This window comes from Spea bombifrons, chromosome 11 (genome assembly GCF_027358695.1).
Source record: "Spea bombifrons isolate aSpeBom1 chromosome 11, aSpeBom1.2.pri, whole genome shotgun sequence".
In the NCBI taxonomy this organism is placed as follows: domain Eukaryota; kingdom Metazoa; phylum Chordata; class Amphibia; order Anura; family Pelobatidae; genus Spea; species Spea bombifrons.
Window position 1 is genome coordinate 32,646,907 of NC_071097.1, and position 15,145 is coordinate 32,662,051.

Sequence of the window (15,145 nt, forward strand, 5' to 3'; positions counted from 1 at the left end):
AATGATTTCTAGGCGGACGTTTCTGATGTTTTGAGACGTGTAACTGTTTCTTTGATATGAAGAGCGTGATGTTAGGACCCTGTCCTGCGCTTGTCAGTTCGCAAGTACCCAGCGATCATCTTCAAGGCCCTCTTGACTGCTAAACACTGAAGGTGATCATCTCTCCGGGGCACTTGTCTAAGGAACATCTGGACGTTTCTCTCTCTGCCTCCCAAAAAACACGGTTTTAAGACGGCCTTTATAATAAATGTTGGATTCTTTCTAAAGGTTTCATGAACGAGTTCACTTTGATGTCCCGCATGCGCGTGTGTTTTTTTGAGGAAAAGCAAATCTTTTCACAAATTCCACATTTTTACATACACTAAGCAAATCCGTATAATGCCGTTAAGCCATTAAAATAATATATTTGGATTATTTACTCACCTTATGGGGATACCGTGGCGAAACCTTCATAACTGTTTGATTCTCTTCTCCCGTTATCTAATCAACTTTAAAATAAAAAATGATCTCCGTAAATCAATTTAGTTATGTTAAAAGCTGTGAAGATGACAGTTCCTGGTTGATATTAAACTTTATTTGTTACACTAGAAATGCGATTTAAAAACATATAGGAAGTATAAATATATATAACTATATATAAAAATACATGCATTTTAAGCACAAGTTTGATGTTGGCATTAATATTGCTGTTATTGCGATGGTGGAGAATGTCTCTCTGTGTCGGACAATGCTGTTTAGAACATGCTGTGTGCAGGGCTGTCCCTGGTGGGGTTTGGGGTCCTGGGGAACTTCATATTTTGTCGGGGTCCACCATCAGCGACTATGTCTATGCAATAGAAACCCAGCAACTACACAGCAGGCTCCTTTACAGAATGCGGGATAGGTGGGAGCCCGGGGCCCCCCTGAGAGCGGGACCCCGTTTTACCCTAAATATAAAGGAGGGCTCTGGCTGTTTGGTGTTGGTAGTAGTAGGGAAGAGATCTGAGTCCCAGAAGGTCAGTTTTCACTACCTCTCTGATAGACAGCAGAGAAAACAAGAGGGCCTCCTTACCCCCGGCTGGACGGATTCATGCATGTGGCCCCCCGCCGCTTAGGTCAGCTAGGGGCGCTTGTCAGAACCCGGCCAGCAATTTGGAAAATGAAAGGTTTTTGCTTAGAAAAGCTTGAGCTGCCAGCCCTGTTAAATGTTACAAATTTACAGATATTTCCAGGAAAAAGAACTAAATTCCTGGTGTTCTATTTATCTAAAATGTTGGCTCACGTTGTCCATCCAGTCTTCGTTCTATGGAGTTTCGACAGAGTTCAGGAGGCCAGCGACGAGCTCTGCTTGTATTTAAGGCCACAAATTCCAGGCCGGGCATAACCTGGAAAATAAGTAGACGGTGAGAAAATGGTCAAGGCATTATTAACTAAGTGTAGTGTAGGTGGGAGTGGGTGGTACACCGAGCATTATATATAATCCATCTTGGGCGGACTATGAGACTGGCCAGGTTTAGCTACCAAACCCTTCTTACTTAAAACTTGTGCTTAGTAAAAGGTCCTATAACCACACCTGGGAACTCTCTGTTTTGACCCCGAGTCCCAGAGTTTTTGCCCAAACCTCAGGGTGTCACACGGTCTGGAGATGACTCCTTCCTACTCTCCACTGTTGTGATCATATCTACGACACCCAATTGGTGTTTTGCTTCCGGTATGTTACAGTGGATATCCCTGCCTGAGTACAGGTGACTCAATTAAGTGTATCTTAAGGTTTGGCGAGTCACTACCTAGAATCTTGACGATGGTTCATTAAAGGGTTAATTTTTCAAGAGTCTCAGGGTCTGTTCTTTAAGAAAGTTCCTAGGTACATCTGTACCCCCTGAAGAAAAAAAAACACATTCTTATGGGGTTTTTCCCTTCTTTTGGATCGGAAGCAGGAAGGATAAGTAGAAGGGTTGAACCTGATGGATTTAGTTAATTTCAATGTAAATATAGCCTTTGGCTGGCTAAAGGTCTTAAGAGTTGTAATCCAACAAACAGGCCATTGAAATACTTGCCAATCCTAGATCTTCAACATCACCCTGAAAACGGTTTTATTTAGCAGCACATCAACATTTATGGATCTGCTCTGATGCTCCCTTAGAGCTGAAAGAGTTAACAGAGTGTGTGTGTGTGTGTATATATATATATATATCATCGCAAATGTAGACAAGTCCCTATAAGTGAATGGCATGTACAGCTACACAGTGTGCTCTCTACGCAGCCTGCAAATGCATATTATCATAAACCCGATTAAATATGCTGCGTACGGCTGCCCGTTGGAGAGCGGTAAAAGTGCCGTAATTAGATGTCTGCGCTGCAGGCCGTTGTAAATCACCGGGAACATGTACGACTTCGGCTTGTAAACGGATGATATTAATGACAAAGTCACAAGGAAGGATGTGTGATAAATATATGGGAACTAATGTACTCTCCGATCAACAGTCACTTCAAGGTATATGGCTTTCTGCCCCAAACCGCACGTCCCTCTTAAATCAGTGTCCTGTACCCGAGCCGAGATTTATAGCTCCTTTTATAAGAGTCTTTGCAGACATCTCGCCTCCAGAAACGATACAATGTATCCCAGCATGCGGTGTCTTGTGGCAGGCAGGCTTATCGCTTCTCTGTGATATTCTGACGCGTAAACAGTTAAAAAATGCAAATACACCTTAATATGATGCATTTATCAGTGTTCCCTTCGAAGAGAAGAGCCCAGTACAGAAATGGTTAAAAGCGCACTCCTTACGGCAGATCAGCCCCATCTAGTCTGCCCGTGTAAAGAGTCAGACCTTGGTCTACGTCTTAGATTTAGGAGCCGTTTGTCTATTACATGCATGTTATAATCCATCAACCACCTTAGCCACTACCACTTCTGGTGGGAGGCTGTTCCATTTATCTACCACCCTCTCAGTAAAGTAAAACTGCCGTACATTACATCATTAGTAGATTTATGCCTCAATTTACCGTCACGTAAAATGAACTCTACTGATCAGCGTGGTTGTAAAACAGGAAAGTGATGTCATCAACAGTACAATTGAACTGAAATAGTATATCGCAGTACATGGCACGTTTACCCAGCCATGATGGGGTTGTGTTTGGGGACACGCAGGCCGAGGCCATGGACTCAAAGTTTGCCCATGAAGAAGAAGAAATCCTGATGGGATGACCTTGCAACCGCAGTGACCACGATCCCAGTTGCCGGGGGCATTGACTAAGGCAGCGGGTTTTGGGCACACAGTGGGCAGAGCAGTTTGTATTAGAAATTCCTGCTGAAAGAGGGAGGAAATTTTTTTTATTTTGATTTAAATTGAGAAAATTCACCTTCCAAAAATGGAAATATTTTAAAAGTAGCAATAATAATAAATGTATCTCAGGTCCAATTGGGTATGAAGTCTACATGGTTTTATTTGAATGATCTAGGTCATGACGGGAGGTCGCATCTCCATCAGTAAATCGGGTGACCTTAGACCTCTTGAGTGCAGCGGAAACCACTGGGAGTTGGAGGTCTCGTTGTAAGTTTTCCGGTGCCCTCTGTGCCGATCCTGGACTACGATGCAGCGTTCCGGCTTTGAGCATCAAGATACTATGAAAAGATTAGTCTTCAAGGCACAGTTACATTATTACATTTCATTTCCCGTCTGATTCCGTAGGGTTATAACAACAGAGGACAGAGAGAATGACCAAAAATATTAACAATTGACAATGGCATTAAAATGCACTGGCCCAGAAGGAGAAGAGGGCCCTGGTCTTGTGAGCTTACAATTTATTAATGCCTTAGCTGGTAGAGGGTCTCGGACCTCTCCTACTCAAAATCCAGGAAAACCTTTAGGCTTACGCTTTTCCATTTCGGGCAGAGACGCTGCATTTTTTATATTCTCTATATTTGTATCTATCGGTCAATCACTAAATAATTAAGAAGGCAAAAAATGTCCTATGCAAGAGACATCCACCAATAAAATAACACTGATATCATTTCTGCTTCGGCAGCTATTTCTTAACCTGGGGCTACTGGGTTTGGAGGAAACTAGTAACCCCCCCAAATCTACTTCAGATCTGACCCCATTTACCTTTGTAATTTAGGAGTATTTTGCTGTCCAAATGCATGACTTTACATTTAACAATGTTGAATTTCATGTTTATTGTTTTAGGATTATATCGCTGGGTGATATTTAAAGTCAGATCAAAACTTCACACTAGTATATATATATAATAGTTCTTTTTTTTATTTTCACAGTTTTTGGTATTTTTAATTAAAAAAACATTTATTTACGTTGCCTTCTCTTGTGTTTAGAACAAATGATTAACTAGAGAGTTGCTGGACAGTCCAGATATTCCAGCACTCCTGTCTAGGGTCGAAGCCCCGCTGTCCTGCATTTCCCGGAACAGTCGTGATCATGGGCAAGTTGGAGAGATCCCCTGATCTCCCCGGACTGAAAAATATAGAGGTCTGGGTTGTTGCCATAGCGATAAGACAACTTTTCAAACTTTTGGATCTGAATAACTTTTGATGTATTGCTTTGCATGGCAAGTATGTCGAAATACACTATTACAGTATCTTAAAACTCAAATTCATTTTTTAAAGCATAAAAATAGTATTTCTCCACTTAAAATTCAAAAAAGTATCGATCCTTGATAGGAGTAAATGCTTTATTATTTTAAAATGACTCTTATTAGGCAAAATCTTTTTTTTTTTTTTAATATAGATAATTTTTAGGGTGTTTTTGGGGGATTTTTTCCCCCCTGTTACCAGGTGGCAGCCTAATGAAACACACTATTGTAGCATAAAACCAATTGAAATTTGGCCTAATTGGTGAACATACTCTCCGGCACGTCAGAAGTCCCGCTGAAAGCCATTGTGCCCCCCCCCCCCTTACAGCTCCGGCGTATCTTCCTGGATTATTTCCTGGAAATGAATTGGCAAATGTCATCGGAGATGTAATGAGAAAACAGAAGGGAGCTCAATTATATCAGCCGCTAATTGCTGCAGTCGTAGCGGGGCTTGTCCATTATACTCGCAGAAGTGTGCTTTTTAAAAGCCAAAACATTTGGGGGGAAAAAAAGATTTTTCTGGTCGTTGCATAGATTAAGACAATATTATATGTGATATATATCAAGGACCCTTACAACCACCCCAGTGCTGGGGGATCCCAGGTTTTTGGGGTCCACCCAAGGCTTTTTGATGCACAACGGGACCGGTGAGGCTGACACTAAGGACATCTGACGATGACTTCGTTTTCAGCAATATGTCTGCATTATTCGATGGGTTTGGCTCCGGCTGTGCGGATTGGTTCAGTCTCTATATGTTGAGTAAAGTGCGGTATCCATATGATAGATCCATACAGAGTGCAGGGATTGTTCCGGGGAAGGTCTGTTAATCTATAAAACATTTTATTAAACTTAATTAATTTTTTGCAGAGGAACTTCTATAAATGAATGTTATTAAATATGTATTTTATATATACCGTAATACCCCGATGATCATAGAGAGCGATTATGCAGTAAATGAATGAGTTTTAAAAACACTGGTAGTTTTTGCACCTTGATATAATGTCTTCAGGTAGTTCTGTTATCTGAGCCCAGTCTACTGGACAAACACCCCGAGTCCTTATGCAGTCTGTGTGAAGCTATAGAACGACTCAGTCTTAATCACCGAGGCAGACACTCTGGCTAATGAAAGTCTGTGGCATAAAGTATCAGCTCGGTGTGGTGTTTGAGCAGGAAAGTCACCCAAAATATCACATGACTGACAGCAATGGCCGCCTCCAGATAAAGGGAGATTATTGGAGGAAAATGATCCATTTTAATATATTTCCTCCACTTATTCTAAAGGCCGTCACAGTTCGCCTGTAAGAAATGGGAAATTCCCCCTCTCCCATACAGTATTATCATTTTCATTTTGTTTTATTGCTCGTTCTCAGTCTCTGACGACACGGTGTTTGGGAATACACGACCTCTAGTTTAAATTCATGATGTCATTTGTTCTGTCTACTATGGAGTCTGTCGCTATTACTTTTAGGGACCACGATAGTGAATATATATATATATATATATATATATATATATATATATAGTTACAGACTATATAGACTTTTTGAATGTCCCATATGCAAGAAGTTCAATTTAAAAGAAAATATGTTGTTTTCTTCTTTTTACTACTTTTTTTTCTACATAAATAAAAAGTTACATTTTAAGGGGTTTCTAGAGTTCTATAGTTTAATAGTTTTAAATATAATATGTAGCCTTAGCCCACCAAATTCCTCCCTTGCTAGTTTTCTAGGTGAAATTACACCAACCATAGTTTGTGTCAGACTAATAAAAACATGTTTCCTTGGATGTGGATTGGCATGTGGCATTAAGATCATCAGACCTAAATTTCCAATTATTTTCATCAAAGTTCAGAGGATTATTACCTAAATTTCAAAGAATTTACCAATTAGGTTTAGTGCTCTCTTCCCGGCAGGGGGGGTTGGAGGTAAATGAATACAAATCAAAAGAAACTAGTTTGCATCTTTGATCAAAGAAGGTCCAAAATGATAGCAAATTCACCAAGGCACAAAAAGCATTTTAAAAAAAATAGATAATATGTGGTTGAGAGTTGACTGTGGGCTTCACATCTTTAAAACAGTTTTTTCATTGAAAATGTGAAATTTAAATTCTGATTTCTTATAATAATTTAATTAAAAAAAACTAAATTAAAATATAATTGAAATGGAAGACTTATCCATTATATTTTAATTTATTTAATTTTTATTTTGTTTCGATCAAAAGGCAAAAGTGAGATACCCATGATTTTTTTTGTTGAGAAATATCTTCCATTTCCAATATATATATATATATATATATATATATATATATATATATATATATTTAATATTAACATCAAAAGGCAAAGTGAGATGCCCATGTTTTTAAAAACTATTTTTTTTAAATATTAATATTTCCCCATGTTTTCATTTAGATTAATGGCATAATACACTAGCGTTTAAGACATAATATGTTTGTAGGTAGAAACACATTGTGGAAAAATGCTATTTATTCTACATTATGTGATGGTAACAGAAAACCTGCGTAATCGTTGGTCTCGAGGAGCACTTTAAGAAAAAAAAACCACATTTCCATTCATAGATTTAACTTCTGATTCACGGCAGGTAGATGTAAGATTGCAAACTACTAAGTAACATCCACTCAATACATGTACACGCCTGTGACAGGGTAAGACGTATGGATGTGTTTTATAACCCACCCCGAGCTCACATTAAATTCCAGCATTGATTATGTGTATTGGAATGCTTGGCCCTAATGAACCTACAAAAACATAGCTAGGAACTTCATGACATCACAGCTGGGTCAACCCACAGCGATCAGGCGATCCGGGCTTCCGAAGACTTTATGGGGGAAAAAAAACAAGTTTTATGTTTGTCATTTGTGGAACATGAATTACTATACAGTTAAGGAATTAAGGATTTATTTGATTAAATAAAGGTTGTTCTAGGCTTCTCTAGCTGTGTCGGCAAGCCAACTCTGATACACACACCGTTCCTCCATGTTCAGTCTACTACAGTTATTTCGAAACCACATCCACCTGCCTTATATCCACTGGTTTCAATTATCCTCATGCCTCCTTACGAGAGCCACCATTAGAAGTTGGCTCTTTCCTTCCCATGACCTTCTCCACCATCCTCAACTCTTTCCATCGACCTTCCTCCTCCACACAACCCTTGGCTTCTCCAATATACCTCTTCTATATCACTATTGTCTTCTTCAGCCTTTCTGCTCCACAAATACCTTCTCCAGCCTTATTCCTCCATATAACCAGTGCCATCTCCAGCCTTCCTCCTCCACATCGACCTTGCTTCTCCAACCTTTTCTCTTTCCTGTCAGCTTTCTTTTTCGCCATCAAGCATGTGCCTCATAGCCACCTACCCTCATGTCTTCAACCTTTCTTTTACGATCTCCATGGCCTACCTCATCCCGAACAACCTCTCTCTCCCATGAACCCGGTTCGTCCCTCCATCTACTCCCACCTCATCAACCTCCATATTACACTCGCCCATTGCCACCATCTTCTTGTCTACTGTCACACATTGAGTTCACCTGCGCTTCGGGGCCACCCGGGATTGTACTGGAGGAGGTTTTGGTCAGACGGTTGGAACCCTGTGACTCCTCCAGCTACATCTTGTGATTAATGATACTTGCAGATTGAAACATAGTAACCATGCTGTAAGTGTTAAAGGCAGGGTTGTGCGCCATCTCCGAAGCTTTCCGGACATCTGGCTGCCGTCCATTTATCCAGGGCAGTTCTGGTGAACGCGTTACCCACTTACCCTGGATTAAGGCGGGTGAAGTAATTTAAGATATCAATGAAATGCTAATTAGGGGTGACTGTTCCATTATGTACTTTTTAGTTAAGAATCGACACTTTTAGCAATAGCATAATGCCCTTTTTTAGTAATATGTCTTGCACAATGAACTTACAATTATATGATTATATAAGAATTAATTAAGAATTAAAAGGTTATTTGGAGGTTGTCCTTTTAACCCATAATGGGAAAATCTTCATGTTTGCTGGAAATCTAAACTGCCCTTCTGGTCTCACAATCGTTCCGACCTTTTGAACTCGCCGCAGCTTATTAATGTTCTTTTATTCCCGCAAATCCGGCGGCATAAAATAATAGGAAGTTAACGGCACGCTGTTTAAGGTGCTTATGCAAAGTGTCAACAGAAGCGATGGGGTATAGAGTATCACCATTCTTGCTTGGAAAAGGCTAATCTCTTGCTTGGGTTATTCAGAGGTCAGATAGGGATTTCTCTCTCTCTCTCTTGCAAGCCCCTTAGTGAATCGCTTCTGTTTGGTTCGGAGTGGTAATTGCACCCCCAGGGTAGTGGAAAAGCACACAGCATTTACCCCGCCGCATCAGAACAACCGTAAGCGATTATAACGTGTTTTCCAAGTAACTCGCACCGTACACATGTTCATTAAACACGCGATCGAGTGGAGAGGTGGCGACATGATCAGAATGGAATACACTATTTAGCACGTGAAATACGTAACGCTCCGGGGGGGGATTCTGTTTTTAGGAACGGCCAACAAAAATGACAACTTCGCGTTACAACCTCAGATTTGTTAAATGTGTGCTTTAAAAATAATTAAAAAAAAAGAACCAAGTTAAGTCTATTTTTTGCACCAGCAAAGCAAAGTTTGATCAGGTCTGGTTCTGGGTCCAGTAAATGAATCGCGCATGCGCTTTATGGAAGCTGGGTTCAGTAATGCACCTGATGGCGCATGTTGAACCAGGCTTGTCTGCCAATATCAGCGGAGGGCCATGTATTAGCCCTTGGTAGCATCTATCTAAACAATTACATGGACGTTTACAATATATAGCTTATCTCATACATACACTACCGGTCAAAAGTTTGGGGTCACTTAGCTGTTTTGGTGGAAAATAAGTCAATTTCTGGCTGTAACATAACCTTTTGCAGGGGTTTTTAACCATCAATTAGCCTTTTAAACTTAAACTTGGATCAGTGAACACAACGTGCCAATGAATATTAATATTAATTTGTCTTATTGTGTCTTTGCCTATGTATTCATGTCGGTTCACCCGTGTGCCGTGTTATGTGGATGTTTTTTTTCACGTGATCTGTGTATGATCCCGTGACTTGTTTACGTTAAGAGTATTTGTTTTTGTGTGCCTTTCTGTGTGTGTTATTGTGCGTTAATTGGTTTGGCTCCATGCATTCGGCTTTAGATTCCATTCTTCTTAAATACTTTTAATACCGAGTGCTTATTGGAAATGGAATCCCGTATCCAGAAATGAAATGGGGTTTGAAACGTACAGGCGGCTTTAACTTCAATCTGGCAAAAACCGAGATAAAATCTGTCTCCTGCTGGGGAATTAGGGCTTTTGCTCTTTACTTACAACAAAACAAACAAAGCATTTAAGAAAGAAACTCGCAATGATTTTTTGGAAGACCGCCGTGAAACGGCACATTAACGGATCCTCCCGTAACGTGGGATTGCTCTATAACTACGCCTTGAAGAATGATAGATGCGACAAGCTGAGGGCCGTATAGGTTTTCGGAGCTTATCTCTCCGCAGAAAGACATCCAGTGGCCACCAACCAACTCGATCATCCACCAGTTACTTTCCAGTTTTGTAACTTTCTTGCACATCAGAAGATAGTAACCAGGGGGCGAGCGCATTCTGCAGGCAGCGGGCTTGGAGGGGTTAAAGGTTTACAATGTAGTATCATTAAGTAGTTATTAATAGCAGAATGTATGTACCCGCGCATGTACCGCTGCTGGATCCTAGTCTGCGGTGAAGTCCGGGATCTGCTAATGCCTATCGTCTGACACTTATGTATATCGGCATACTGCAATGTACACGAAGTAGATGCTCCCAGAAGTAGAGGCTGAGATTATTTATTATTATTTATTGTTTTATATAGAGCCATCGTATTACGCAGCGCTGTAAAATGCCCAAGACACTGCTCGTTATACAGATGTATACAATGTAAGCATTTCTAAGATGTTGATATGGCACCAACAGCGATAGTAGAGAAGATTATTAATACACGCCAGGGCCGCCCGTAGGCAGGGGCGAGCAGCGATTCCAGGGCCCGCAGTGCAGCTGTTTGCTGCTCTCTCTGGTCTCTCCACGAGAAGGTTTTCAGCCCAACCAAGCCCCCCCCCCTTAGTGAAGAACTGAGGTATGATGTCATACAAGTGATCTGCTTCCCTCAGACCTGCCAGGAGCATGAGGCAGAGCGGGAGCCGTGTCTGCCCCTACGTAAAGGGAACCCACACATTATCTGCCGGCATGACGCGTGTCTTGTTGGGTTTCAGGTGGTTGGCCCCCAGTGACAGGAACAAACACCCTTTACCAGGGCATACTGCGGCTGGATTTTAGGTTACTTTCCGAATAGTGATTACTGAAAAGCTCATGGTTTCCTTTAAATGGGCTAAAAGCGACTTAAAAATAACGTGGGTAAAATTACCAAGGGTTGCCATCACAGGGTAGAGCCGGTACACCTAGATTGTAAGCTCTTTGATCAGGGCCCTCCACATCCTGTTTCCGTAAGTCATATATTTGTTCTGTTTGCTAATTGTGCAGCGCTTCAGCATATGATAGTGCTATATACCGTAAATCAATAAATAATAGTAACACCCCATATTGGTTCCGGGGGGGGGTGCAGTTCCAACACTGGTGTAACTCCCCCTCTCTATATCCATACCTGATATATTGTAGGGACTTGGGGTCCTAGGAAGCTGTACGGCTTTAACTTGGGGGTGTCAGGGGAAGAGTAAGTGGGGTTTTGTTACATGGATGGAGCCGTGAAGGTTTAACACGATACTGAGTCCAAAATGTACCAATGGCAGCCCATTATCTCCAAAAGCCCCAAAAAGGGTGTTATGAATATATATATATATATTAAATAGTAATATATATATCAGTTCATAAATTACTAAAAAAATTCACAAAATGAATCATTTGCATACTTTGATCATTATCTCTAGATTTTTGCCACCATCCCATCTAGAGCCCCCTTTTTTTTTTTAATCCGGAAAGGACTGATTGACGAGTAACGGTGGTTTGTTCAGGATTCTAGGATACTTTTGATACATCGGGTTGATTTGTGCCACATACCCGCGGGGCAATAATGAAACCTACAATAATGGTTTAAGGGGATAGTTTTTTTCGGTGAGTGACAGTGAAGGACAGCTGACGGCCGACGGACAAAAACCAATTGAAGAGGTTTGTAGGTCTTCTTTGTCTTGGCGGATGGATGGATCACACGTTCACAGCTGGATCATATGCAGATTCCCATTCAGCACAGGGGTATCATTCTTTACCCCACGTTTTAGGAACTAAGAAGCGCGGCAGATAATCCCTTTTAGCATTCAATGCCCCAGCCTCGGGATTTATTTAGGGGTCCTACAGCAAAATATTTATATTATTGGGACAACAGTGATGATATTCTATACATGTGTGTTCGTGTGTATATATATATATATATATATATATATATATATATTATATATATTATTTATATATATATATATCATTTTATCTTTTTATTTTAATTTTTCTTCCTGCTGTAAAGACTCAGGATCCGTATGTCTATCCCATGCAGGTTTAAATCCCCCCCCCCCCCGCTGTATTACCCTCTACAACTTGGAGGCTGATCCATTTATCTACCACCCTCTCGACCTATTCTAGCACGCTGGGGTAGAAACCAGTATAGCCCAGCAAAGTTTGTAAGCAAAGTATTTAACTGTTACAAACAATAATAAATTGGGTAGGAAGTGGGTTTAAAATGGCTTAAAAAGGGATTATGGCTTTAAAGCCGAATAAAGGATTTTGCTGTTTTACTTCAGACGCATTAGCTTTTAAAAGATTACGTCGGTATTGATCAACAACCTTTGGGGCAGACCTTAAAATAATGATAGGGGATAAGTGGTATCATTTTATTTGTGTTTGGGAAAGCGGAATTCCCAGGAGCCCGGCTGAATTAAGGTAGCATCACCTTCCAGCTGTACGTTCCCCACCGAGGATAATCTAACAGGAGCTGCTTAATGCGCTTAATTAGGACTCGCTTAAGACCTGGTTTAAATTACCCTGGAATTCCACATATCTCCTGTCCACGAACAGATAGTTTTTACAGATGCGCCGTGCTCTGTAGGACTGTGCATTGTTGGAACCCGAAGGAATTGGCCGATCTGCTAAGAGGTGAAAAGTTGACGAGTGAAATTGCCGGGGATGCCTGCTTTCCAGCTGTAAACGTGCTCCATAGGTTTGGAATGATTGGGACCTGGGTGAAAATATATCGGGTGTCCATAAATACACCCTTTTTACTGTAGATTTCCCATCGCCCACGTCCCCCATGCAAGCCCAGAATTCGCAGGTACCAGCAGAGCTGAGAGATTAGGTGACGGAGGTACTGAGTTTAGTTTGGGTTTACGAGGGTCGCTCTAGTGAAGAAATTGATGAAATTAAATGGTTGTAGGATAATCCCAACGAACCTGTAGTCTCCTGACACCTTGGACAGCCTGGCGCTGCACAGCACAGGAGATCTAAATCTTCAGCCATTGACTTCTTCAAGAACATTAATGAGACAACCGATGAGAAACCGTCTATATCTGTTTGATTTCAGGGCTCTTGATGGGTAAAAGTCCTCGGGAACAAACATCGTTCTTAATAATTATAGAGATGGCCAGCGATAGGAATGCATTCTAGCAGATATCTGTTATATTTGGTATATCTAACGCAGTTAATGTTTCCTGTACCTTCCAGCTGTTGGACCTCTTCATGGTCTGGGATTGGTCAACATATCTGGCTGATTATGGTCAACCGACATCCAAGTATCTGAGGGTGAACCCAAGCACGGCTTTGATTCTGTTGGAAAAGTGAGTATCAACGTCGGGTAAAGCCCAAGCTGCAGACTGATTTATCATAAACTCTATAACTCATCGTCAGGGTGCCATTTACCTATCAGCGAAGCCAGACGTACTTGCACCATTAGAACTAAATAACAATAGAAAAAGACATGAGAAATACCTCCATTTATGAGACCGTAGTGGTGAACTTTAGCTTCTCCAAATGTTTAAAAAGAGTATCGTGGCACCCAGTCTGACCTCTATAAGTCACAAAACGAGAAAGGTGGACATTTTCCTGATAATAGCATTCATTGCGGGTGTTTTGAATGTTCAAGAACACGAGCCTTCAGCTCACCCAGCTTGTCGCGGGACCAAGATTGGGAGGAGGTTTGGGGCAACATAGTCCTGTCTCAGAAGGCCGAAATAGATGATGACGGTGCATGTGTGGCATTGAATAAGGGTAGACGAGCTATAATCCCTACAATGTCTGGTTTAGAAAGGATTTCTGGGTAAAACATCATGGCTGCCTACAGAATGGCTCTCTGTCACATTGCTTGTATGTATATGTTATATGTTATTGTGTATCTGTTTGAATGACATTATATCATGTCTTGTCTCCTCTTTCTCTTCACCGCAGGATAAAAGAAAGCAATAAAAGGAACACCATATTTGCCCAGTTCAGGAGGAATGACCGAGACAAGCAGAAGTTAGTAGACACTGTGGTGAAACAGCTGAGGAACTTGGTCACCGGGATGTCCCAGCACTCATAGTACGCTACGCCTCCTCCTGCTGCCGGCCGACTACAACTCTCGTCATCCTTCCAAATGCCCAAAGGCGCGAGATAACGGCCAATGATTGAACTCATTCTTGAGTTGAACAGTTTGTACAAAAAAACAAAAAAAAAAACAGATTTCTGCTAAGGGATTGGACAGCAGAAACCCCGAGTTTCTAGAACTTTTTATTGAAATGATATTTTCTATATATATCAGAAACGAGTGCGGTAACATTACGATGGCATCATGAATATATTGTAAATACGTTATTGGAAATGCTTACATATTGCTGCTAGATCCCGCCGTCTCTCTGCTGCTGAGGTGTGAACAAGGATTTCTTGGACACGCTACCTTTTTTAAAAAACCGGAATTAATGAAGACAAATGAGTTGATAATTAACCTTTTGAGATCTGGGGTAAATTAACAGCATTTTGGAACATTCGGTTATATGTGTAAATGTTTCGAACACCTAACAAACCTGCATTTCTATTTCATTTTGGGCGGATTAGATGGGTCCAATGGTTCTTATCTGTCACCAAATTCTATGTTTCCATTTTTCTTTCCAAAAAAGGCTACAGAGATATTTTTTTTAACAGATCTTACACATATTTGGTGTCGTTAGGAGGAAATGCAACGGAAAGCTGCCTCCCCGCAGCCATCCAGAAACACAGACCTAAAATATCCAAATATCTGTCAGGAACTGGAAACCTTTACTCATATGAAGTTGACTTTTAAAGGTGCTGTTCCACCTACTCTGCTGAAGTGAAGAATGTTGTAACAGTATTAGAAACATCATTCCTGGTATCCCTGGTGTCGGATGCCCAATCCCTTCCAGGAAATTATTATTTAAGTAAGAAAAATATTTTGTCATTCATAATCTTCATAACCGGCATGTGACATAAAAGCAGCCACTGATTGGTTATTGCCATAGAAATGGAAAAGGCTTCTTAAACATTTTGCGTTGTTTTTATGTTGTT

At 40.9% G+C, this 15,145-nt stretch overlaps 1 protein-coding gene across 4 annotated transcripts in view; it reads left to right on the plus strand.

Moving 5' to 3' along the window:
- The window catches only part of EXOC6 (exocyst complex component 6), an 87,404-nt gene extending 72,818 nt beyond the window's left edge, over window positions 1-14,586 (plus strand). For all 4 annotated transcript variants that reach the window (XM_053450083.1, XM_053450086.1, XM_053450084.1 and 1 more), the window contains 2 exons: window positions 13,313-13,425; window positions 14,033-14,586. In XM_053450083.1, coding sequence (XP_053306058.1) covers window positions 13,313-13,425; window positions 14,033-14,165 — 246 coding nt within the window. In that variant the 3' untranslated portion in view covers window positions 14,166-14,586. The remainder of the gene's footprint in view (window positions 1-13,312; window positions 13,426-14,032) is intronic.
- Window positions 14,587-15,145: the final 559 nt, after the last annotated feature.